The sequence below is a fragment of the Pararge aegeria genome, chromosome 10 (genome assembly GCF_905163445.1).
Source record: "Pararge aegeria chromosome 10, ilParAegt1.1, whole genome shotgun sequence".
NCBI lineage: Eukaryota > Metazoa > Arthropoda > Insecta > Lepidoptera > Nymphalidae > Pararge > Pararge aegeria.
Window position 1 is genome coordinate 3,348,539 of NC_053189.1, and position 27,061 is coordinate 3,375,599.

Consider the following 27,061-nt stretch of genomic DNA (forward strand, 5'->3'; position numbering starts at 1 on the left):
CGAATGTTTTAAATATAATACGACATTCGTATTTTATTCCTCTAATTTGAAAATCTTTGTTTTTACTATCGAAAGACCGCAATTTCTTAAAGATCGGTACCTCTCCTAAATGTCACATAAGCGTAGCTTTTACGGTAAAAAGCCAACACTATGGAATGTGGTAATTCTTCAAAATGGTCGCTTTGTATGGTTTGCCAACTTGCATGTCTGTGTTTTAGAGTTCTTTGTTTTCGTAAATTGTTAATTATAGTCTAACGTTTAGGCCAAAACATATACTACTCTTTATCGTACCGCATATGCATGAATTTATATAATATAAACATAATTTGTGGTGTGCAAGAAAGATGTCATCGGTAATGTGAGTGCATTCTACGAGCATTTTTATTTCATGGGATTATGACGTCTATGTTTCCTATTTGGATTTGCAGAGACTAAAGAATATAAGGTAACTTATTTATATTACACCAGTGCTGAATTTTATTCCTGCTCCTCAATATATAATCTGACAAAGCTGACTCTAATTTTGGCATTCCATTCCTCCTGTCAAACAGAATTGTGTCGAGTGTTCATTCAGTGTTTAGCTACTGTATATTTTGTTTAAATTTTAACAGCTACGCTAGCTTTCGTCATTTGTAGAGAATACTTTTCTTACATGTATAAAAATAAATTAATTATTCCAACTGTAAACATTGATCATCTGTATACAAATAGACAAATTTTTACATGCCCTCCTCTAAAGTTTATAAATATTATAACATTGTGAGGCGAATACTTTGGTCTACTTATATACTAAAACATCTAGGAGTCAAAACCCATCCTGGTTTAAGATTAAGCTAACAGTAAACTTAGTTTTATGTTTCTTTTGTTATTGTAATCTCATCATGTCACCTAAAACAAGTTAAAGCAATTTACTCACAACCTTTTAATTGTTTAAGTATTCATTCATGTAATGATGGTTTTCAATAAGCTTATATCCAATGAAAGCATTATTTTTATTTAAAAATAAAAAGTTCCTATATATAACATAAGCTGCATATTTAAGAAAAGCCTTACAAGTATTTTGATCGCCAAACTTTGATTCAAAGATTGCAAATATCCATGAGCAATCATAGTCAAATTCTTATTGCTTTTAAAGTACTAACAAAATTTTTTTTTTCAGCCGCTGTCAAACTTCTATTTGAATCAAAGAAGATTATGTTATCAGTAGTGAAAGATTAGCTATAACACAGTAAAAAGTTTGGAGACTTCTCTTAATAAGTGCGAATCAAATATATACAAATGCGAACTGTGAGAGTGCGTGGGATGCCTATGTGATGGGAGGGGTAGGGTGAGTCGTGCGGCGCTCGGGCGCGGGCGCCATGAACCCGCCGGCGCCCGGCAAGACGGCCACGCGCTCCTCAGGGTACAACCAGAAAGCGCTCGCCGAGATACGAAACTCCCTACTCCCTTTTGCTAACATCGGAAATTCCGAGCCCCCTGGCTCCTCGGCAGCCAGTACTGTGAGCTCAGGAGTCAGTTCCGGCTTTAGCTCATCATCAGGGAATGGGCTGGATAAGGACTTGAGTGTACTCCCGCAGTCACTTAACCAGTTGATAGCTCTGGGTTATGATGAAGTAAGTTGTTTATATTTCTTTGGCATGCTTTACAGATACTAATATATCTTTAATCTTATTATTATTGTAATAAAACAGCCTATGATTTTAGATTCAAGGTAAATTAAAATTTTACTGTAGTTGTGGGCCATTTTATTATAGACAAGAATTAATTTAAGATAAACTTGCACCTGAATACCCAATCTCTTAACACCAAAACAATTGAAACACTCTTTCTGATTATCATTATTGCACAATAAACATCCTCTTTCTCTAAAAGGCAGACTAATGAATATAATAAATTTGTGTTTTTTTTTAAGCATCTAAGCATACTATAAGAGATTAGTTTATAAATGCAATATAAAAAATGTTTGTAATTTTGTTAAATTGCATGCAGAGTTTAAAACCATATACAGTAAATTTTCTAAAATAGAAATGTTAAAGAATATCCAATATGAGCAGTATTTAAACTTGGGCACTATATATAAGTATCAGAGTATTCAGAGTTAAATACAGAGTTTCAAATCATCATTCAATTATAGTCTGACACAGATTTTGATTTGGACCCACTGTGTGTATTGATATATGGAATGAAAGTTTATTTGAAAGTCTTAAATTCTTCAACCTTTATCCACTATTTTTAGTATTCAGTCTTTGAGGGAAAATATAAATGTATTTCACAGTTTAAGAAGTTCTCTGGAGGTTTGTAAAAGGGCATAAAAGTATGAAGATTATTTCCCTTTTAAATGACCTCTATAAAATTGGCTTTTGACCTGTCACTAGCTCTCTGGAGTGGTTTTACGCCCATTACTAATAATGGATCTCTTTTCAGAGATTATAATCAACGTCTGATTGTTACATATTGCATAATTGATCTCTAATCTAAATGCCAATTACTTTCGGCTAAACTCAATCTAAAGATTGCATATTGGCATGCTGTTTTGATAAAATGGATTGAACTTTCAATCTCATATGGGAATTTTTGGATTAGGATTGATTATTAATTTTGAGCACAGCAGAAAACGATATCTTAACCCCGCTGGAATATCAGAAATCCATTTGTGGGCACCAAAACACTTCATATACCTAATTAGAGCAATATAAATAAAAACCTATTACAAAGCTCAAGAGTTTGTATCTTTGAACTAGCTGTCTCAGGAACTATAGTGCGGAAACAATTTGGCAGATAATTAGAAAAAAATTAAAACAATATTTAGATATTTCCTTTCAATATGCAAATATATGCCTACAGAAATACCCATTTTGAACGGCCGATTGGCGCAACCCTGCTTTCTGAGTCCAAGTCGGTGGGTTCGATTCCCACAACTGGACAATGTTTGTGTGTACCCATAACTTAATTTGGGACTAGACGTTGCGTGTATTGTCTTAATATATTTATTATATCATCAGAACTGTCAAAGAGTAACTAATTGTAACAGTTACAAAAATCTTTTCAGGATCCAGCAGTTAAAGCGCTCAAATTCACCGGCGGTCGCTTCGACGCGGCACTCGATTACCTTTCGAAAAAGCAGGAGCCGCTCAACGGCGTGCTCAAGTCGAGTAATTTAAGCGCTCTCAGTACTAAGCTCATAAGGAAGCCTAGTCTGGAGCGCGAGATTAATCTTCACAGAGGGAGTCCGGCGTTAGACTCCGGTGCGGGCAGCTCGCGATCGGACAGTCCGCGGCAGTCCGACGCGCCGCCGCTGCCCCACGAGAAGTTGAGTCGGCAGTACTCGCCGTCGGGCTTTTCCGAGCCGCCGCCGCCGCCGCCGCCGCGATGTCCGTCCACGCCGCCGGTGCCGCCCGCCGTGCAGCAGTACATGAAGCGCATCTCGCCCGCGCCGCCGCTGCCGCCCGCGCGCGGCACCAGCCCCGTGGCGCCCGGCGCGCCCGCCCCGCCCGCGCGCCAGCCCATGGTGGTGCAGAACGGCCCGCAGGCGCAGCAGCAGTTCTCGCAGCAGATCCAGGCGCTCAACATGTACCAGGCGGGCGTGCCGGGCGCCGAGCTGCCCCCGCCCTACCCGCTCGCCGGCGTGCCCCCGCCGCCCTCCTACACGCTGTCCATGCAGAACCGCCAGAGCCCCACGCAGTCGCAGGACTACAGGAAGAGCCCCTCCTCGGGGATCTACTCGGGCGGCACGTCGGCCGGCTCGCCGAGCCCGATCACGGTGACGCAATCGACCGGCTCGTCGTCCGGCATGACTCGGCCCACGCCCATCCAGGCGTGGACCGCGAGGCAGGCCGTGCAGCCGCCCATCATAATGCAGTCCGTGAAGAGCACGCAGGTGCAGAAGCCGGTGCTGCAGACGGCCATCGCGCCCGTGGCGCCGGCGCCCGTGGCCTCCCCGGGGCCGCCGCCGCCGCCGTCCTACGCCTCCTCCATCCAGCAGAAGCAGGCGCCGCCCAGCTACCCGCTGGCCCCCAAGCCGTCGTCCCCCGGCGCGCCGCCCGCGACCCCGGCCCCCGCCGCGCCCGCCGTCCCCACCACGGAGCCCCCGAGCTACGCGATCACGATGCAGGCCCTGGCCGTACAGCGCGGCATGCATCCCATACCGCCCCCGCCCTACGGGAACCAGAGCGATAACACTACGACAGTAAACTCCCACCATTCGCCTCTCCATAAGAAGTTCTCTAACAATTGCGACGGCAAAGGCGAAGCTTCGCAGATGGAACTCAAGTGTCCCAACCAGAACTGCAGTTTGATGAAAGACAGCGCGCCCTCCGGCTCCGATAAGAGTTCGAACGGATCTTCGGAGAGGAGGCCGAAGGGCCCGTCCGATAAGATTCGCCATCAGTCACCTATCCCTGAACGTAAAAACATCAGCAAAGAGAAGGAGGACGAGCGGAGAGACTGTAAAGTTAGGAACTACTCCCCGCAGGCGTTCAAATTCTTCATGGAGCAGCACGTGGAAAATATTCTCAAATCCTATAAGCAGCGCACGTACCGCCGCATGCAATTAGAAAAAGAAATGACTAAAATCGGGCTCAGCGTTGAGGCTCAGGACCAAATGAGAAAGATGCTGTCGCAAAAGGAGTCCAATTACATACGGTTGAAGAGAGCGAAAATGGACAAGTCCATGTTCAATAAGATAAAACCGATCGGTGTAGGAGCGTTCGGGGAAGTGACGCTGGTGAGAAAGATTGATACTAGTCATCTATATGCCATGAAAACGCTTCGGAAAGCGGACGTTTTGAAGCGGAATCAAGTTGCGCACGTGAAAGCGGAGAGGGACATCTTGGCGGAAGCCGACAACGAGTGGGTCGTCAAGCTTTACTATAGTTTTCAAGATAAGGATAACCTGTATTTCGTGATGGACTATATCCCCGGTGGCGATCTGATGTCCCTGTTAATAAAACTGGGTATATTCGAGGAGAACTTGGCGAGGTTTTATATCGCCGAGCTGACGTGCGCGGTGGAGAGTGTGCATAAAATGGGGTTCATTCACAGGGATATAAAACCGGATAACATACTCATAGATCGCGATGGCCACATCAAGTTGACCGACTTCGGTCTGTGCACGGGCTTCAGGTGGACGCACAATTCAAAATACTATCAAAGGAACGGTAAGAATTATAAATTTATAACGAACTAATATAAAAAAATGCGAAATCACCGCTTCAAATTTTTGATCACTGAGTAAAAATGTTTGTCTTGTTTAATGATAAAAAGGCCATTTTTTTTACAAAGGTTTTATTAAATCATATTTAAAAACTGATAATAAAGCTAGAATATAATTTCTTTAACTATAGAAGCACTTTTAGGTTGCCACAACTTGCTAAATGAAATTTAGTAAAAACGACTCATCTTCGTCAGTAGGACAAATGAGCAGTTGTGCAACCAGAACCAACTGTTTTACACAATTTTAGGAGTTTTATTCTAAATCTATAATTTATTTTCTATTACTCAACATCAATAGAACTAAATCCCTGTGAATGGAAATGTAGTGGTCGATAGATATGACCTAAAATATGAAATATTTGCTCAGCTCCTCAATAAAAGGGATAGCGGGGAATTAAACTTCATAAATATTACTTTCTTCTGATTATAGTAAGATTTGTCTGGTCACCCATTTTCTTGTTGAGAGTGGAAGTCAAAAATATCTTTATTCAAGGATAGCTCACTACCGTGTAATTCTGATGTATGCATCAAAAGTGCCATAGGTGGCACTTTTGATGCATACATCAGAATTACACGGTAGTGAGCGATAACCATCTTCGTAGACTTAAAACTAAAGCTACGAGGGTTCCAAACGCGTCCTGTTCTAAGAAACTCACAACAAACTTAGCTGTGTTTTTTTTTTTGTTATCACCATCTCACATTGTCATTTAAAATTAATAGAAAAACAACCAGCTTAGAGCAATAATTCACACCCAAGCTTTTTATCGATTACGTAGTCCTTTATACTATAATAGGACTTTTCTATAAGCCTACGTTTAATACAAACTTTGAACTTTTTAAGAGAGACATCTCCAATATGTCAATGGGTAGTTTATAATAGAATTTTATGCAATTTCGTTTAAACGAATTATGAATTTTATGTAACCTAGTATATTGCACAAAACAACAATTGCAGATCACGGTCGGCAAGACTCGATGGACCCAGTCGACGGCGAGTGGGGTGCGATGGGCGAATGCCGCTGCCACCAGCTGAAGCCGCTTGAAAGGCGGCGGAAGCGAGAGCACCAGCGCTGTCTCGCTCACTCGCTAGTGGGCACACCCAACTACATCGCGCCGGAGGTGTTGCAAAGAACGGGCTACACGCAGCTCTGCGACTGGTGGTCGGTAGGCGTCATCTTGTATGAGATGCTGGTCGGATCGCCGCCCTTCCTCGCCTCTACGCCCGCTGAGACGCAGTTGAAGGTAAGCAACTACATCGCAGGTTACTGGCATCTGGCGGCCGATTGGCGCAGTGGGCAGCGACCCTGCTTTCTGAGTCAAAGGCCGTGGGTTCTATTCCCACAACTGGACAATATTTGTGTGATGAACATGAATGTTTTGTTCAGTGTCTGGGTGTTTATCTATATAAGTATTTGTGTATATTATTCATAAAAAATATTCATTAGTTATCTTAGTACCCATAACACAAGCTACGCTTACTTTGAGACTAGATGGCGATGTGTGTATTGTCGTAGTATATTTATTTATTATTTATTATCTCGCTAAGCAGTTGATTCATATACTTATGAATAATATACATAAATATTTTTATGAATAATATACATAAATACTTAGAATAAACATATAAACACCCAGACAATGAAAAACATTCATGCTCATCACACAAACATTTTACAGGTTTGAGAAGTTAATATTATTGCTGGTCAATTCCAATTACAATTTCAATTTATTTGCATTTTACATTATATTATCATAAAATTAAAAAAAATCAAAATTCAATTATTTCCAGTTGGCCTAATATATAAGCACTTTTGGAACGTCCAGTCTGCTTGTTTGTAGTGACTCTACCACCGGTTCGGAAGGCAGATTCTACCGAGAAGAAGCCGGCAAGAAACTCAGCAGTTGCTCTTTTCCAACATCAACAATTTAAATTTTACATTTTAATATTCATTTTTCTATATGCTTCCAAGCAACCTTGTCATTAAGCATATAGCATAAATATACCTATATCATAAATATATATTCTAGTATATATACATTTGTACTGGTATGTATGTTTATTTTATTTTTTGGAACATACTTTATGCACCATCCACTGCCCACCTTTTTATCGGCATCATCACGTCAACCCATTACCGGCCCACTACAGAGCTCCTTTCACAATGAATGAATGAATGAATGAATGAAAACACTTTTATTGTTAATCACATAAACATGTAGAAAAATTGTAAATAAATATTTTACGAAAAGTTTGTGAAGAGAATAAGAAGGGGTAAGCGCAAGTTCAGACGAGGCGGGAACGGCGCGATTATAGAATTGTGCGGGTCTTAAATATATGAATTATAAGTAATCGTACAGACCGGTAATAACACCAGGTAACCGCGCGGTTAGTCAAGACGCGCGGTTACCGCAACCCAACCGCCAGAAAATAGAATAGCGCTGCTCATTGCTATTACTATAGTCTTTACTTCGCGTTCAGTTGCGTTGCGGATACCGCGCATTTGGCACGTCACAGCTCGTGAGTTCGCCATGGATAGTTTCGACACTGAACTATTTATTTAAGGAGCAACCAAAGTAAACAAACTTCTTCGTCGAACTCCAATTTCAAACTGACGTTATTCCTGCACGAAAATCGCATAATAACCGCCGGTGTCTGAACCACAATTTTGCGGGTTCAAACCGTGCGATTCGTAAACGCGCGGTTCCCGCATGTCTGAACTGGCGCTTAAGGCCTAAGTCCACTACGCTGGCCCAGTGCGTGGTGGACTACAGATACCTTTGAGAACATTATATACGACTCTCAGACATGCAGGTTTCCTCACGTTGAAGCAAGTGATATTTTAATTACTTAAAACGCACGTAACTTATAAAATTTGGAGGATTCGAACTCGACCCAAGTGAATCGAGCTCCTACCCAATGCCGCTGTAACCGCTTACCACGAACGCTCATGTTGCCTTTAAAATATCACTTTTAGTGTCTTCCTTTTGCAATAAAGTTTTCTATTGTACTCATATATTCTACTCATATATATATTCTGGAAGAAATCGCAATGTAGCGATAAGGCCACCAAATTGTACTCTCTTGATATGTATTTATATCTTTGTAACTACTTTTTTTTTTTCTTTGGTGTACTCATATATTCTACTCATATATATATTCTGGAAGAAATCGCTATGTAGCGATAAGGCCACCAAATTGTACTCTCTTGATATGTATTTATATCTTTGTAACTACTTTTTTTTTTCTTTGGTGTACAATAAAAGTGTATTCATTCATTCATTCATTCATACTTGTTCATTATAATATCTCAATAATCAAAAGCAATTGCATGAAAACGCTGTTAGGGCACAGCGATTGGGGTAGTAGAGAGGCAGCCCATTTAACAAAAAATATATACGCGGCACGGTGGTGTACGGTCATATTCGTCAGAATTTATGATAACACCATAATAGTATTAAGATATCTTGCAAGAAAGTAAATAATAGGAATTCTATTACTAGTGACTTTTTATGATAGGACATCTCAGATAATGAATGTACTAAAGTAATAATATTTCATGAATTGTAGGTGATAAACTGGGAGAGCACCCTTCACGTCCCGGACGCGGCGAACCTCTCGCGGGAGAGCAAGGACCTAATACTACAGCTGTGCTCAGGGCAGGAGACGCGACTGGGAAAGGACGCTAACGAGGTGAAAAACCACCCCTTCTTAATGGGCATAGACTTCGACAAAGGGCTCAGGAGACAAGGGGCACCCTACATACCCCGGATAGAATATCCCACAGATACCTCGAACTTCGACCCGATAGATCCAGACAAGTTGAGGAATTCGGGCAGCTCGGATTCAAACAAATCTGACAGTGAGCTACTCGACAACGGGAAAACCTTCCATGGATTCTTCGAGTTCACCTTCAGAAGATTCTTCGATGATGGTTACACGAACAAAATCAATCTTGATGACAACGATAACCAGGGTCCTGTGTATGTTTAAGTTAGCTGGAGGTTCCACATTCAGTTTGGTATCAGATCAATTCATGATCTTGTCAGAATGACGTCAGATTAATTGTGTGTGGCTGAGATCTGGACGTACAATAGAGAAAAAGTTTATAGAAAATAATGTTTTAATGAATTATGTCATAACAGAGATAAGTTGCGATGTCGATAATCTAGTCCGTAGCTTTTTACTTAAAAGCCCTACATAATAGATTTACGACTGTAAAAACGGGACCTAAGAAACTATAATATTAATTTCAAATATTCCAATCTTTTAAAAGTACCGGTTTTTGTTTTAATACTGAATTATTTTTCATTAGAATCAAACAAACGTTAGACCAAATTTCTCTAAAGCTTCAATTTACGGCTCAACAACTGGCTTTACCTACCATAAAACAGCAAATTGAATCCTTTACTTAATTTTGGTTGGCAAGAATATGTTATTTCACAGTTGATCTCGATGGAAGTATCTGTCAACAATAAGTTACGTCATAACCAAGGCCGCGGACTGAACTGTCGCCAAACTGAACGTGCAACCTCCCACTAACGAGTGAAAGAGACACTAGATATCTCATAAGGATTCTCGCGAAGTGTGTGCCTTGACTCTCTCTCTATTAAAGCGATAGTTTTCCCCCTCCTGTAAACAACGTACATATAACGTATTTTAAAAAAAAAGTTTTATTTTTAATAAGCCGTATTGTTAATAATCCCGGTGATAATGTTGTAATATTGTATCGTTATGTATTTTGTAAGTGAAAACCTGTGTAGGCCGAGAGACGGTTGACATAAAAGTGCTCGTGTTGAATACATATTATATTTAATCACTAATAATTTCCGTATAAGTATTTCCCGTGTAAGTTTTCCCGTATAATCACTAGTAATTTCCCGTATCACGTAAGCTCGGCCAGTTTACGTAATGCGAATTATTTACGTTGTCAAGATTTCAGATTTCCCCCGCGCTACGCTCTGCTTTTTAGTTGTAATTTATTATAGCTCATTTGTAGCTTATGAGCGACTGACAAATGTGAAGTATTGTTAGCCTTGCATTATGTCATATACAATCTATAGTCTATATTTATTTATTTAGTAAACAAATACATTTATCATTGAATATCCGGGTATTACATAAAACCCATTTTTATATATTGCTGTTGCTATAAAAATACTTGCCCTCTCGAATATGTGGGTGTTTATTTGCATGCACAGTAACACCTAGCTAAAAATAAGCATCAGGTATGTGTTACCGTGAACTTTAGAAGTCAATCCTTATTTAAGTGTCAATAAACAAATACAATAAATCGATATCGATGCGCGTGAATTTTATGTATTTTCAGTAAAAAGCTCGTATGCTAATATGGTTCCCTTTACACGTAACCAAATTTAATTGTGCGCTTGATGTGAGAATTTCAGTAAACAAATGTCTAAGAAACTTTAAACTACCCTTTTCAATTAGTAACCAAACATTGCTTCTTCATCTCCATACAAATGCGACATTTACGTAACGCCGCTGTTTCGTTTTTTAATGAGTATAATAGTATAATAGATAAGTAAATGAGTACGTTTGTTTCGCGTTTTTTCGCGTGTTTAATGTCAACTAAAAAACAGAAATAAACTGTACACATGAGTAGTTGTTAGGTTAATTGGTACGCGCTATTAAACCGGATTTTCCTTCAAGCTCACTTTCTTTTTAAATAATGAATTTAACAAGCTGCAGCGATCTCTAACCGAATGTTTTATGTAAGCAACACATGCGTTATGTGACTGCCGTCTCCTGGACTATGATTGTAATATATGTAACGAATGGATCACAGTAGTACATAGCCGGTGTAACCATGGTGCTACGCGACGGAACATCTAGCGTTGTTCCATTCAGGGTTGGTCCACACTATGATGATAACGGTCCTATAGGACCGCCGTAAGCAACTGAGTCGTATTTTGTATCTCAGTGGATATCAAATTGCAATCAACAAGATTGCAATTTGATTTGTTTCTAAATGATTTTTAAGATTTTTTTACAAATATTCCGTTTGTTTTCATTGAATGAACCGTCCTTTCATGCTTATTTATTACACAGATAGAATGTTACTGCTGTTTATGATAAGATGGCTCAGATGATATCGGCGTTAGTATAAATTCGACGATTGGTTCAAATCCTTGATTTGACCGCGCATAAAAGCATGCGCCTGTTATTTGGAAAACGGAATTCTTATAGGATTACTATTGTGTTAGTCTGTCTCAAGCTATTTTTCTAAAGTACTGAGACAGGACGAAACTGTAGAACAGTTAAAATTTCGGTTCTAGAGCAAACAGAATTTTGTTATCTAATTACTGATGTGCAAGTAAAAAAATTATTCTGATTTGTGGGGCAAATATATATTTTGTCAAGGTTCTCGACATTTAGGTTGTTATGGGAGATAGAAACGTATATTTTTTTATAATTTTAAAATGCAAAGTTTAAAAGATATTAAAGAAAATATACTAAAATCGAGGATTCTGTCCCACTGCTGAGTTCAGGTCTTTACCTAGGATGGGGGGGGCTTAGAGAACCCACCACGCTGCATCGGTGAGGGCATTGGCGGGCTAATATACATCACAGTGTGGATCAAACCTAATTGTATACTATTTTTGTAACTAGAGAAATTATTTATGAGATAAGAACAAGCTTGGATTAGTGAAAATCGCCACTATATTTTCTTATGTATTTATCGAGATAGGTCGCTTAAATGTGTGTTTGTTTATATGATAGACCGAGAGCAGGCGGACGGTTTGTTCTAGTTGTTTAAACTGGTCCAAATTATCTTAGTAACATACTAGTGAAATGTGGTGGGGAAATGGGTACAGGAACCTAAATTATAGTTAGAATTAACTAGCTTAAGTTAAGATAAAAGTACAAAATCTTTTTACTTCAACAATCTTTTTACAAGAGCTTTTTATTTAATTCAAACTTGGATGACCTTTAATTCTCTTATATCATTATTGTTTCCTCCATTATTTATTAGTAAAGTTTATTAAAAAATGCCGTGATTTTTACTTTTGCAAGGCTTATTATATATGATTGAATATAATATTTGAATAATAGCCGGTTTGTTTATTAGTAAATGCTTTAATTACAAATCATTAAGATGTGATTGTTTATTGGCAATGTTTCTTTAAACAAATATAGTATTTCAATTGTTCGTATAGTTAGTAATATTATATAACAAAATTGGACTTGTATAAATTAGTTGGACAAATCGTCGGTCAGCTCTTATACGATAAAAGAAAACCGTAACTTATTTGAGTCATTAATGCAACGGAAAGGTCCAACATACTTTACAAACCTTACGCACTAGTACGTGGACGGTAACATACTTTCAACTCGCGTCGCGTTATGGGGTGTCTGTAGGGTGATTCTGGTCATAGGAAAAAAAAAAACTAAGATTTGACACTTCCCGTCGCGTTTCGTCGGTTCGCCCAGCGTGTTTTAAGTATGTTTCCGCCTTAAATCTCATATACGTGCCCCTTTTCTGGCAAACACGTATGGGTTTTTCTTGCTTTACCCGTTTCCGTTTATAAAAGTTGTACACCTTGTTGCCTGCGTTAGGGATTGTCGAAAACAAATCAAAGCCGCCGGCTGGTCGTCGGCTTTATAGTTTTATATGTTGGATTTTGTAAATGTAAATACTATGAAAAAGAAACCTTTCTGTGAAAACAACATTAAAATTGATTGTAAAATAAGGCAAGTATTTTAATTTTGACCCTTATATTTACTTGCTTCGACGAATGCTTGTCTCGACGAATTCCTTGTACAAGATACCTGGAACTTGAAAAGTTTTCTACTTACCTGTTTTTGGTAGTAGTTAAGCTTTTTGTGACGGACTCATGCTTATATCTGCTGCTAAGCAGCATAGCTGTGTTCCGGTCCGAAGGTTGGGTAAGTACTGTTGGGTATGCAGATAATAATAATAATAATAATAATGTTGAGTCGACCGTTATTGTTCCGATCGTCGTTTCAGTCAATGGTCTCCTCGCGAAAAGGTCGGATACAGAAGTCCTTGAAACGGCGCGTATTGTGAGGAGGTTCCTCACTCTGGAGGAACCTCATGACCGCCGGTTGCTTGGGCATTCAAAAGCCCGCAAGCGGAAGGTGGATTTTTTTTTTATAAATTTTTAGTAGTGTTTTTTATTTTATTTTTAAGCATTGTTAAGAATTAAAAAAAAAAAAAATGATAGATAATAATAAAAAATATACTACGACAACGCCCACATCGCCATTTGGCCCCAAAGTAAGCGTAGTTTGTGTTATGGGTACTAAGATGACTGATAAATATTTTTATGAATAATATACATAAATACTTATAATATTCATTTAAACACCCAGACATGAAACATTCATGTTCATCACACAAACATTTTTCAGTTGTGGGAATCGAACCCACGGCCTTGCACTCAGAAAGCAGGGTCGCAGCCCACTGCGCCACTCGTTCGTCTATATTAGATGATATAAAGTGAAGAAAATCTGCAGTACGAGTTATAAAATCTCAAGGGTAGGCATTTTTAAACTCTTACAATGCCTATCCTTAATTTTTTTATAACTCTTACGAAAGATTTTTTTCATTTTATATCATCTGCATACCCTTTTATTTTTTTTTTACATTATATCTATCTGCCATCGGCTTTTCCAGACATAATCAGATTGTATGTTTACATGCTGTTTGATATTTAGGGGATTTCAGTGAATATCCTATAGGATAATAATTATGGTCCGGTAAGTGAAGCTTTATCTTTCGTCCAAGTCTAGTATATGCCATCTTTTCAGACGTTTAGTATTTGTGTCTGTAAGCAGTCTCTGTGCCAAGATATTCGGATGTTTTTCGAGTCTTAGCTTGTGTTTCTTGAAGTATTTGTACACTTCCTCTTTGATGGTGGGTATTTCCGAATATTTGTGAATTTCCTCATTCCGTGTGAACCAAGATTGCTCTAAGGACAATGTTTTGGAACCTCTGGAGTATCTCAAGTTTGGAGTTGCTAGTTGATCCCCAGAGTTCTATGCCATAAAATTAATTTATTTCAAGTAGGCCTAATATAAGCACTTTTGAAACGTCAAGTCTGTCTGTTTGTAGTGACTCTACCACCGGTTCGGAAGGCAGATTCTACTGAGAAGAAGCCGGCAAGAAACTCAGCAGTTGCTCTTTTCCAACATCAACAATTTACATTTTACATTTTAACATTCATTTTTCTATCTTGTGAGAGCTGAAAGCGGAGCCGGATGCTTCCAACCAACCTTGTCATTAAAAAATTCATCAATTGTATAGTAACCTCGCTGTAATAAGTGTGTTTTAACAAATTCTTTAAACTTGTGCATTATTTTATGCACTTATATACAAGTAACTTGTTCAGGGATAAGGGTGACCGATGTCCTATTAACCAGTTCCAATCTGCACCCTCTATGCACGCCACTATTCAAATTCAAATTCAAATTCATTTATTTCAAGTAGGCCTACTTTATAAGCACTTTTGAAACGTCAAGTATGCATGTTTGTGTGACTCTACCACCGGTTCGGAAAGCAGATTCTACCGAGAAGAGCCGGCAAGAAACTCAGTAGTTGCTCTTTTCCAACATCAACATTTACAATCATTTTGCTATCTTGCGGGAGATGAGAGCGAGGCTGGCTGCTTCCATTCTACCTTGTCATTGAGGAATTCATCAAATGTATAGTAACCTCGCTGTACTAGATGCGTTTTTACACATTTTTTAAATGTATGCATTGGTAGGTCAAGAATTTCCTTAGGAATCATGTTGTAAAAGCGTATACTCAACCCAAGAAAGGAGTTCTGCACCTTTCGCAGACGATATGCAGATATCACCAATTTATGACCGTTTCTGGTAAGTCGATTGTTAATTTCAGCTTTTGATTTATAAAGAGTAATATTTTGCCTCACAAAGACTATATTACTATAAATGTATTGCGAAGCTACTGTAAGAATACCTATTTGTTTAAATTTTTCACGAAGCGATTCGCGTGATCCAAGTTTATATATTGATCGTACGGCTCTTTTCTGTAGTATAAATATACTTTCAATATCTGCAGCTTTTCCCCACAGCAAGATCCCATAGGACATAATACTGTGAAAGTATGCGAAATAAACAAGCCTAGCTGTTTCAACATCGGTAAGCTGTCTAATTTTCCTGATTGCATATGCAGCTGAGCTGAGTTTACTCGCTAGGCTTTCTATATGGGTACCCCACTGTAGCTTACAATCTAAGGTCACTCCTAGAAAAACAGTGGAGTTTTCTATTTCAAGTGTTTCTCCATTTATTATGATGTTTTTATCAATTTTTTTTACGTTAGGCAAAACAAATTCCAAACACTTAGTTTTTTTTGCATTTAAAAGTAAGTTATTAACAGTAAACCAGTCTGACACATGTGACAAAGCACGGTTTACATCGTCAAAATTATCTTTGTTTCTATCAGTCTTAAAAATGAGAGATGTATCATCTGCGAACAGTACAATCTCACAAGTGCCCCTGACATGGTGTGGCAGATCATTTATATACACCAGAAACAATAAGGGACCCAAAATTGAGCCTTGTGGGACACCCATTAAGGCAGATGATCCCTTAGACTTTATGTCTTTTACGCATACCCTTTGAACTCTATCACTTAGATAAGAGGCAATTAAATTGAGTGCAACGTTTTTGATGCCATAGTGGCTTAGTTTTAATAACAACGTTTTGTGTTCAACGCAATCGAATACTTTGGACAGATCACAGAAAACACCAATGGCATTCTGCGAACGTTCCCAGGCATCGTAAATATGCTTTATGAGTCTTGCGCCTGCATCCGTTGTACTACGACCTTTAGTGAAGCCGTACTGCTCCGGATGAAGTAAGTTATTTACATTAAAATGATTTAAAAGTTGATAAAGTATAATTTTTTCAAAGACCTTACTAAGAGTTGGCAAGATTGAAATAGGCCTGTAATTGTTAAGGTCATTTTTCTGACCGGATTTAAAAAGGGGTATTAATTTACTACATTTCATTAGGTTCGGAAAAATACCCATATCAACACATTCATTAAAAATTACAGCTAGATAAGGGGCAATAACGTCAATAATGTTAGAAATGACCATCACCGACATACCCCACAGATCACCGGTTTTTTTCAACTTTAATAACCTGAAATTCTTTACAATATCTATTGCAGATATATGTTTAAAATTAAATAAAACATTGCACTCTTTAACATTATCTCTCAATATACGCTGAGCTGCTATTGGTGAAGAGCTTAGAGAATCTGTTAACAAAATGGGAACATTCTGAAAGAAGTTTTCGAAAGTATTAGCAACCTCCCTGTCAGACGTCACTTTATTGTTATCAACAATAAGTTCAAAATCCACATCACGAGATTTAGTTTTTCCTGACTAGGTGAAATGACAGGCACACGAGATTTAACACAAGCCTCAAGCACATGGCGGGACCTTGTAGAACGTGTCCCTTGTATACCAGACATTGCTCTGTTATAGGCGATAGTTTTCGACTAACCATCAGGGTTGTCATCCGTTTCATGCAGGGACCGAGTTCGAATCCCAGCATGCACCTCTTATCTTTCTTAGTTATGAGCGTTTTAAGTAATTAAAATATCACTTGCTTTAAACGGCGCAAACATCTCGAGGAAACCTGCATGCCTGAGAGTTCCAGATAATGTTCTCAACAGCGTGTGAAGTCTACCAATTTGCACTTGGCCAGCGTGGTCGCGACCACGGCCTTAACCCACTCTCATTGTGTAAGGACACCCGTGCTCTGTAGTGGGCCGGTAATGGGTTGATGTGATGATAATGGTGATGTATCCAGGTAAAACCCATTTCAATATATACGTTAAAAAAGTAGTAAAATATTTTAAAAGATCTAAAAAACGACTACTGATAAACGACTAAGACACCGGGTGGTATCACTGCATCGTTAGAGTCCATGTAGGACTGAGGTGCATCGATAATGCAGTCGTATTTATATCAAAATACCCACCAACTCAGTGTCATGAACATAAATATCTGGCAAATATGAAGTTATAGTTATCAAAAGTTTAATTGTTTACACACTTTATAAATTTACTGTAACATTAGACCATACTGACAAAAGTATCTTTGCCTATAATCGAGAAGCTAAATCTGTGAATCTACCACCGATTCGGAATGCTGATTGTACTGAGAAGAACCGGCAAGAAACTCAATACTTGCTCTTTTTACATATAACAAACAGACATATTTTAGCAGGTAAGTGGCATGGCAAATATGATGCAGCTCATATGACACGGCTCGCATTTACGCGGTCACACAGACGTTATCGTAGATGGTCACATAGACTTTCTCGTAAATAAGTCACACAGACACATTGCCGACACCGTATGATTAATAGCACAATCACCACTTTTGCCAAAAGCTTAGTAGACAATCGTTAAATATAGACACAGTCTGAAAAAAAATAGTCACTAAGAACAATCGTCATTTCAGCTGACAGTCAAATCGAACAAGGTCACCACGTGGGCTAGACTTTTGTATCGTACCACTTCTGACTGATAAACTACGAAGACACCGGGAGGTATCTCTGCATCGTTCGAGTCCATGTAGGACTGATGAGCATCGATAAAGCAGTCGTATTTATATCAAAATACCAACCAACTCAGTGTCATGAACATAAATATCAGGCAAATATGAAGTTACAGTTATCAAAAGTTTAACTATTTACCCACTTTATAAATTTACTGTAACACTACTCATAAGGATAATGCCCTAATCACCACGCTGGACAGGCTAAACTTGATTGCGCTGATATCGCTTCTGCCCGACATCGGCAAATGTCTAGCTAGTTTACTTTAATAGTTCTCCCGCCATTAGTCGGTCGCCAGAGCCTCGTTCGTCAATTAGCAGGTGATACCACGAGCAGGTGAAGTCGTGCTCTTGAAATGTCTAGATGAAAGTGCACTCCCTTACCTCCCCCTAAAGTTGGCGCTGCTTGAAAGAGGCCTATGTCCAGCAGTGGACGCACAATGGATGATGATGATGATGAAAAAATAAAAAGGAATATAATTAATGTCGTTAACAACATAAACAAATGTCGTTTTTTTTTTAATCAAGTCCAATCTTTACATAATCCGGCTAGTGGCATTCGATGTCATTTTTAGCAGGTTCCAATAAGAAATCTTGTACTCTTTTGTTAAAATCCTCGGCGTGTCGGATGTGTATGTCGTGTTTGCCATCGGTATATATGTATAATCTGGAAATTTTATTAGATTTAAAATTAAGATCCTTCTATTTAATTTTTTATTTCACCCTGTATAAAAACCTAAATTTTAGTGAATAGGTAGTTAAGTACTCACACAGATTTCTTTATATTCTCTATTAAATACGGAGCATGTACTGGATCTACAAGCGGGTCTTTACATCCATGCAGTACCAATGTTGGACATTTTATATTCTTCAAATGCTCGCTACAGATGTCCATCTTAGCCTCCAAAGCTACAGACATACAGTCAACCCATCGCGCCCAATACTGGGCAAAACGTTCTTTACCATACACTTCCACCATCGGAACTCTCAGATGTTTTGCCCAAGTGTTAACATCTGCTATTTCTGTCAAAAAAAATTTTAGTTGACTGAGGGTTTTAGCTTGAAATCGTTGGAGTTTTAATTTTTTTTGTATGCAAATATTTTTTTAAATTTTTACTGTTCTTTACTAAAAATGTAGCCCTTATGGGACTCTTGGCTAGAAGCAGGCGCTACTTTGCGGAATTCAGTGATATATTATAAGAATTAAGCTTAATTTGCTATCCGGAGCATCCTCAGGATATGTTGACTTTACAATTAATAATGTATCTTAACAATTATTCGTTGTAAAGACAACATCTAAGGATGCTCCGGAACGTACGAGGAGGTTACATTGGCGAAGATAGATCTGTTCGGTAGAAGATTGAAGAAATTATAAATCTGTATGTTGTATATACAGATTCTCCTGCTTTTCGCGGAGTACAGCATATTAAGCTTAATTTTTTATAATATTTTATGGGACTTTGTCTGTCCGTCTCGTATTGCCTCACTGCTTATTACCTCCGTCTGAAGCTTAACCTTTTTTGTAGTCCTATAACTGGGACGTTCCGAATTATTTTCCCGGGGAATTTGGAAATTTATATTTTTTTATGTCTGGTGCCTCCCACCAAGGGCGGCATCGGCCGTGACTAGTGCATACATAAGAAGGGTGTACGTGGCATAAGCATAATAAAGATGTGTAGCCCAGCGATTTAGCATCCGGCACGATGCCACCGAAAAACCGATTAGAGAAAGGTGATATTTACTTTTTAAGTAATTGCCAGCGATTTCCTGCTTTCCGTTAAGATAACGTCTTGTAAATTACGAAACCATTATGTGCAGTGTAGTGATGGCAGATCAGAATACAGTTGTCAGTGCCCCTACTCTTTCCGCGGGTGTCGTACGAGGCGACTTAGAGAATACAACGAAAAGCGGCCAGCAGCGTCCTTTGTGCTACTACTACCATGAACTAAAACATGTCTGCTCAACGTGGTGACTATAGACAGACCCTGCAGTTAGGAGAGATCTTTTGTGCAATGTGCATCAGTGACAGCGTAGGTACTGTTATGGTCAAAGTCAAAGTCAAATATATCTATTCAAGTAGGCCCATAGGTGCCACTTTTGATGCGTACATAAGAATTACCCGGTGGTGAGATGATGGCGATAACCACATTCGTAAACTTAAAACTAAAGCTACGAGGGTTCCAAACGCGTCCTGGTCTGAGTAGAAGCCCACAACAAACTTAGCCGGGTGTTTTTTTTTGTTATCACCATCTCACAATGTCATTTTAAATTATTAGAAGAGCAACCTGGTTAGAGCAATAATTTACACCCAAGCTTTTTTATCGATTACGTAGTCCTCTATACTATAATAGGACTTTTCTATAAGCTTAGTTTATTGATGCTTATTCCAACCTGATCTTCAGTTTGATTTGTGTAAATAATAATTTCTTACTTCTGTAGGCTGCTATTTCAGTGGGAAGAATGTAAGCGTTCGCACCCCACACCACCAGTTTCCTCACAGCATCAGGGTGCTTGGCTGCGAGGACCAGGCTGGCAGAGCCACCGGCGCTCCAGCCCAGCACTGAAAACCTGGGAATTCCTAATATCTGAAAATAAAGTGTTTCACGATGATGTTATTGGGATAGATAGCAGATTATATTTATATTAATAGTTACATATCTATTTAGTTACAAGTACTGTTGTATATACCTATATTATACAACGTTTAACTGAATTATGAAATACTTTTTATAAGTATATTTCATAAGGAATCACTCACTCAATCAAAATAAGTATTATTATTATTATTCTTCCATACAAACGAATTTAAGTGATTACTTATGACAACCCTATTGGAGGTAAAAGACCGACACACGAATAATGCTACGCTACGCGTAACTCATAAAGTTACACGTGATTTTAATTTTTCATGTGATGTTAATGAAAAATTAAAATCACATGTTAATGATGAAAGAAATCAAATACAGCCCGTATTTGATTTCTTTCAGTAAAAACTATGGCAATGGTTAACTCAAAAACAGTTAGCGTTTCGGATTCACAGATAAGTCTCAGAGACTGAAGTATTATTCTGGAGGTAGACATAGGACACTTTTTAGGTTAGGAAAATATAACGTTTAACACGCCATTGCAATGACACATGTAGGCTACATAAACCCGTGGAAAAGTAGTGCTATGTATATGTATATTTTAGTCATGTCAATTTTATTAAGCGTAGAGTTTTCGGTAGGTACAAAATAATTGGTACGACTGACTGACTTTGCGATTAAAAGGGAAGTCAGACTGGTGGGTGGTAGAACATGTCTTTAAGTTTGAAGATGTTTTGCTATACCGAGTACAAACACCAATTCACGTGATATTAGGGCTAGTACGCACCTCTTTTAGGAGTTATGTGAGTTTACATTTAAGCAATTGAAGATCAGAAAGCCTCAGTTCCATTATTTTCTGAATGGCGTGCGAAGTCTACAAATCCGCACTTTGCCAGCTTGGTGGACTACAGCCTACAACCTTCTCATTTGATGGCCGATTGGCGCAGTGAGCAGCGACCCTGCTTTCTGAGTCCAAGGGGTCTGTGGGTTCGATTCCCACAACTGGACAATATTTGTGAACATGAATGTTTTTCAGTGTCTGGGTGTTTATCTATATTTTATAAGTATCTATGTTTATTATTCATAAAAAATATTCATCAGCTATCTTAGTACCCATAACACAAGCTGCGCTTACTTTGGGGATAGATGGCGATGTGAGTATTGTCGTAGTGTATTTATTTAATTTGGGAGGAGATCCGTGCTCTGTAGTGGGCTGGTAAAGGGTTTATGAGGAAAAAACGAAAGAACATGACTACCAGCCTTCATAAGCTCGTAGCCAGTGTCAGCGTCATTCCCATAGCTGTCCGACGTAAACTCCCTCTCTGGAGGGTAGCTCTTCCCGAACCCCGGCGGGTCCCAGACCACCAGCGTGAACTTGCTTCTGTCGAATCCTTCTATTTGCGGCTTGTAGTTCGTCCATATGGTGCCGAGACCTCCCGGAGTGAGGATGCAGCTGTGGGGTCCGTGACCCACTTTTATGTAGTTTATGTGGTGTTTGCCGATTTTTACCCTGTGCTCCTAAAAGAATATTTATTATTAGCTTTAATATCTCTCAAGCAGGAATAAAACACCATGCACCTTATTGCGTCGATCCTTTATTGTCGAGCGCCCGCCGCGTGGCGGAATCGCCGGTGAGACATATTTTATATTTGAACTACCTACATTACACCTCCGGCCATAATTAGGAATACAACATTTAACTTATTGACTACGTATTTCTTATTAGAATAATAAAACATAAATAACTAACAATTGTATTACATTTACGTGTAACCAAAACGTTCCACCTTTTTACGTTCTCGTTTGGGAAGATTATCTGTGACCTCAGCCGCTCGAGGCGGAGATGACATGCTTGTTGTAGTAGTGGACGTCTGCCTTGCTAACGACGATTCTGTTTCGGTATTTCCGTCCTTATCGCACTCCTGTACTACGTTAGAAGCCGTCATCTCCGACTCGGCCATCTCTGAGGTTGGTTCCAAAATTGCATCCTCACGCTCAACCTTATCCAGGCTGTCATTTTCCGTTGGACAAGCAACACCAGATAATCGTGCTCGCGGTTTTATTTGATCCATATGCCTTGTAATAAGTCGACCATTATCGTCACCTACTGTGAACCTACGGGATCCTAATCTATCAGTAATAACGCCTTTAGCCCATTTGTTCTTCTCCCCATATTCACGCACCCACACAGAATCGCCACATTCTATATCGCGTGTTATACCTCTCGCATTTAGCATCTGTCGTTTTTGCGCTGTATGTACCGCATCCTCAAGCCCACGCTCACCCCTTAACAAATCTAACCGTGATCGTAGCGAACGCCGCTGAAGTAGCATCGCCGGTGTCTCACCGGTTGTCAAGTGCACGGAGTTCCTATACGCTAGTAAAAAAGTTTGTATTGCTGCTTCTACATCCACGTTGTCTCTTATAGCCTTTTTTATAGCTCTCTTACATAGCTTAACTGCGTTCTCGGCTGCACCATTAGACTGTGGGTGATACACAGGAGAGAAGGACTGCCGAATACCGTTCCTAGTAAGAAACTCTTTGAATTCGTTGCTAGTAAAAGGAGGCCCTTGGTCTGAAATTAATTCTAACGGCAAACCAAAGTTAGCGAATGTCACTCTTAAATTTCGAATCACGCTTGACGCAGTGGTCCGTGGCATGTGAAAAAGATCTAACCACTTGGAACTCGAGTCTATTAAAACGAGATACGTTTTGCCCTGGTATGGTCCTAAAAAATCGATGTGAATACGCGTCCACGGCTGTGTGTTATACGGCCATGCCTGCGGAGTTGCTCGCGGTGGTGCTGATGCCTCCATCGCACAGGTTTCACAACGTTGGCACGTCTCCTCAACCTCGGCATCGATGTGAGGCCACCAAACAAAACTTCGGGCAATGCCCTTTGACTTAACGACTCCCAAGTGACCGCTGTGTATTTCTCGCAGGACTGTTGATCGAAGAATAGTAGGTACAACCAACCGATAACCCCACATAATACATCCATAATCTATATATATTTCGTTACGACGTGCAAAGTAAGGTTTTAGATCATCTTCTGGACATACGGCAGTCCAACCTCCTTTTACATAAGAATAAACCCTATTTAAAATTTTATCTTTTACGGTTTCCTTTCTTACCTTGTCGTTTGTTATCGGTAAGAATTCCTGTACAAAATTTACATAAGTGATTTCATTAACAACTGCGTCTTTGCTAGAAGCTAAAGGTAACCGTGACAAGCTATCGGCGCAATTTTTATTTGACGAGACATATTCAATATCATAATTGTACCCTGCCAACAATACAGCCCACCTCTGCAGTCGCGAAGCCGCCATAATTGGAATACCTGCTTTTTTTCCAAATATATGCGTTAAAGGTTTATGATCGGTTCGTAGAAGGAATTTTCTCCCATATAAATATTGATGATATTTCCTTAATCCATAAATTATAGCGAGGGCCTCCCTATCTAATTGTGAGTACGCGCGCTCGGTTACTGTCAAGGAACGCGACGCAAAAGCCACGGGCCTCTCGCCCGCCGCCGTCAAGTGCGATAAGACTGCTCCTACTCCCACGCTGCTAGCGTCTGCCGTAAGGACTAACGGCAGCTCCATCGAGTAGTGCATAAGAACGTCGCTGGAAGTTAATAAGTCCTTAACTTGTTGGAAAGCTACCTGACAACTATCATTCCACACGAATTTAACTCCCGTTCTTAATAAATTGTAAAGCGGTGCCAAGATAGTGCTTACATTTTTAATAAATTTAGAATAGTACATTACCATGCCTATAAATGCCTTTAAATCTGATATATTCGTAGGTGCAGGTGTGTTTACTATAGCTTTTACTTTATCAGGGCATGTATGTACTCCGTCCCTGCTAATTACATAGCCCAAATACTTAATAGACGGTTTAAAAAATTCGCACTTCTCTTTTTTTACTCTTAACCCATATTTCTCCAACCTTTTGAAAACCTTATGCAAATTATCCATGTGTTCTTGGGTTGATTTGCCGGTTATAATGATATCATCGATAAATACCCCCACATGTTCTAATCCTTCGAATAATTGTTCTAAACGTTTTTGAAAAATAGCTGGGCTAGAAGACAGGCCGTACACCAACCGATTATACCGAAATAACCCTTTATGCGTATTAATGACTGTATATTTACGAGAATCGTCCAACTCAAACTGCGCGTAGGCCTGTGACAGATCAACTTTGCTAAAATGTTCACCCCCGTGCAATTTCGTCAGTAAGTCTTCCACCCTCGGTAGTAGATAACGGTCGACTTCTATTACCTTATTTAAAGTGAGCTTATAGTCCGCACATATTCTGATGTTACCGTCCTTCTTTACCACTGGCACTATCGGTGTGGCCCACTCGGAGCGCTCGACGGGTGTGAGGATGCCATCTTGCACCATTTGAGCCAGCGTGCGCTCCACTGGTTCCCTTAAGGCATACGCCAGCGGCCTCGCGCGTATAAAAACTGGTCGCGTATCGGGTGGCACGTAGATGCGTACCGGCTCGCCGGTGAATCGTCCCAAACCATCCGCGAATACATTATAGTATCTGGAACTGAAAACATTCAAATCGAAGTTGCAAGAATTTAAGTTATGTACTTCCTGTACGGTTACACTCTGTATGCTTATATCTAGGGCTGCTATCCATTGCCTTCCCAATAGCATCGATTTCCCATTTTTTACAATATATAAATCTAACAGTTTTTTAGTGCCCTTGTATTCTACCTGCGGAGTAATAACACCGATTGGCTTAACAATTTCGCCCGTATAATATCTTAATGCTAATCTACATTGCTTAATAGGTAACCCTCCAAAATATCTATTGTACACGTCCTCGCTGACGCAAGATACTGCGCTTCCCGTGTCACACTCCATTTTCACTGCCTTACTATGAATTATGATTGGGATATATATAGGCTTGCATTCAGAGATATCAACTTGATTAATGTCAATTAAAATTACCTCGTCACTACCACTATCGCTGTCCTGTCCCGCTTGCTTGTTGCACTGTGTCACATCCACTGTATTATGCGGCGTTATATTTGGACACACCCGGCGTATATGCCCCCGCCTCATACACACTCTGCATACATACGCCTTAAAATTGCATCCTGACTCCTCATGGGCACCACCACACGCTTGGCACCCTTGCTGTGACCGCGGCCCACTAGACGCAGCGGCTGCCCTGCCGCGCGACGCCGCGCGCCACCCGCGCTGTCCCCTAGCTGCGCCCGCGAGCCGCCGCGAGCGCCCGCTGTACACCGCTTGGCATTCTACTGCGCTCGTCTCACCGCTCGCCTTCGCGTTCCCCACAACCATTGCCGCATCTTTCTCAGCAGCTTCGAGGCTAACTGCTAGGTTATATGCCTTCGCGAAGTCTAACTTATTCTCGGCAAATAGGCGCTGACGTATAATCTCGCTTTTTATTCCGCAAACTAACTGATCGCGTAAGCTTTCCTGTAATCCAGTACCAAATTCACATGTTTTCGACATCTTTTTTAAAACTGCAATATAATCCGCGATACTTTCGGCCTCGCCTTGTTGCCTATGCCGAAATTTATATCTTTCTGCCAGTTCACTTGGTTTTGGCTGTAGGTGATTTGCCATAATCGAGGTTAGTTCCTTAAATGATTTGGTGTTCGGTTTGTCTGGAGTACACAAACTTACTAAAAGTTCATAACTTTCTGCTCCCATAACTGTTATTAGTGTAGGCACTTGCAAATCCAGTCCGATCTTATTCACTAAGAAATATTGTTCGAGTCGTTCTACGTACAACTTCCAGTTATCACTTTGCACTTTAAATTCGGTTATTTTACCGATAGACATCTTGCACAATTCAAAATACACGCGTAAGACTCGAAAAATAGGCTCGTCGCCACTTTAATATCTCTCAAGCAGGAATAAAACACCATGCACCTTATTGCGTCGATCCTTTATTGTCGAGCGCCCGCCGCGTGGCGGAATCGCCGGTGAGACATATTTTATATTTGAACTACCTACATTACATTAGCCTCCAAGAAATCATGAAAAAACCTCCCAAACTTACAATCCTTTTTTGGAAACATCATAATTTTATTTAAGAATAGCGGACCCTCGCGACTTCGTTCGCGTATGAGTCAATCGAGATGCTAGAATAGGTCTGATGCTAACAGCATAATAAAATAAATAAAAAATAAAATAAAATCATTTTATTTCGTAATCATCGTGGCTAGCTACTCGTATGTACATACTATTATTTTACGTGGTATACAGAGTTAGTAAGTTGTTATTATTTTAGTCGATACATACATACATACATACATCCATCCTCACAAACTTTCGCATTTATAATATTAGTAGGATGGTTGGTACGCATGCATTCGATCTTATTGTTTATCGGAATAAAAAGTATCCTATATGTTGACCCGGAATATCAGCTACCACTACACCAAATTTTATTTAAATCCATTCAGTAGTTTTAACGTGATGCCCGATAAGACAGACAAACATACAGACAGACAGACAGACAAAAATTAAATAAAAATCTGTTTGCATCGATTATAAAGCATCCCCCCGTAAAATTTTCAAAATAGGTATATTAAATGTACAGAAATCTTTCAGCTACAATTTTGTTATAGATACAGATATTTGATATTTGTTATAGATATAGATATTTAATACGTATTTTATTTAGATGAA

The 27,061-nt window shown here is 39.6% G+C and overlaps 2 protein-coding genes across 4 annotated transcripts; one reads left to right on the top strand and one right to left on the bottom strand.

The window, feature by feature from the left end:
- Positions 1-173: 173 nt before the first annotated feature.
- LOC120626693 (serine/threonine-protein kinase Warts) lies at positions 174-9,869 on the top strand. 2 transcript variants are annotated; one of them, XM_039894319.1, is made up of 5 exons: positions 174-445; positions 1,160-1,613; positions 3,032-5,156; positions 6,167-6,453; positions 8,780-9,869. In XM_039894319.1, exons 2-5 carry the CDS (start codon positions 1,359-1,361, stop codon positions 9,200-9,202), a joined length of 3,090 nt encoding a protein of 1,029 aa, XP_039750253.1. In that variant the 5' UTR covers positions 174-445; positions 1,160-1,358; the 3' UTR covers positions 9,203-9,869. The 2 variants fall into 2 exon arrangements, with proteins under 2 accessions (XP_039750253.1, XP_039750254.1); XM_039894320.1 differs by having other exon boundaries at positions 3,050-5,156.
- Positions 9,870-18,276: 8,407 nt separating this feature from the next.
- Positions 18,277-25,951, bottom strand: LOC120626995 (valacyclovir hydrolase-like). Of its 2 annotated transcripts, none has more exons than XM_039894833.1 (5): positions 25,346-25,951; positions 21,636-21,893; positions 20,222-20,375; positions 18,561-18,813; positions 18,277-18,457 (listed from the first exon to the last, which is right to left on the bottom strand). In XM_039894833.1, the coding sequence occupies exons 1-5, from the start codon at positions 25,874-25,876 to the stop codon at positions 18,340-18,342; spliced, it is 1,314 nt and encodes a 437-aa protein (XP_039750767.1). In that variant the 5' UTR covers positions 25,877-25,951; the 3' UTR covers positions 18,277-18,339. The 2 variants fall into 2 exon arrangements, with proteins under 2 accessions (XP_039750767.1, XP_039750766.1); XM_039894832.1 differs by having other exon boundaries at positions 24,884-25,951.
- Positions 25,952-27,061: the final 1,110 nt, after the last annotated feature.

Excerpts from the sequence above, each read along its gene's own strand:
- LOC120626693 (XM_039894319.1), top strand. The coding sequence starts at position 1,359 with ATGAACCCGCCGGCGCCCGGCAAGACGGCCACGCGCTCCTCAGGGTAC. Across the intron at positions 1,614-3,031 it reads TAGCTCTGGGTTATGATGAA|TTACAAAAATCTTTTCAGGA; the intron begins GTAAGTTGTTTA and ends TAATTGTAACAG. Across the intron at positions 5,157-6,166 it reads AAAATACTATCAAAGGAACG|ATCACGGTCGGCAAGACTCG; the intron begins GTAAGAATTATA and ends CAACAATTGCAG.
- LOC120626995 (XM_039894832.1), bottom strand. The coding sequence starts at position 25,876 with ATGTCGAAAACATGTGAATTTGGTACTGGATTACAGGAAAGCTTACGC. Across the intron at positions 21,894-24,883 it reads GACGATTCACCGGCGAGCCG|GAGCACAGGGTAAAAATCGG; the intron begins GTACGCATCTAC and ends ATATTCTTTTAG. Across the intron at positions 18,814-20,221 it reads TGAAATAGCAGCCTACAGAA|AAATAGCAGATGTTAACACT; the intron begins GTAAGAAATTAT and ends TTTTTTTGACAG.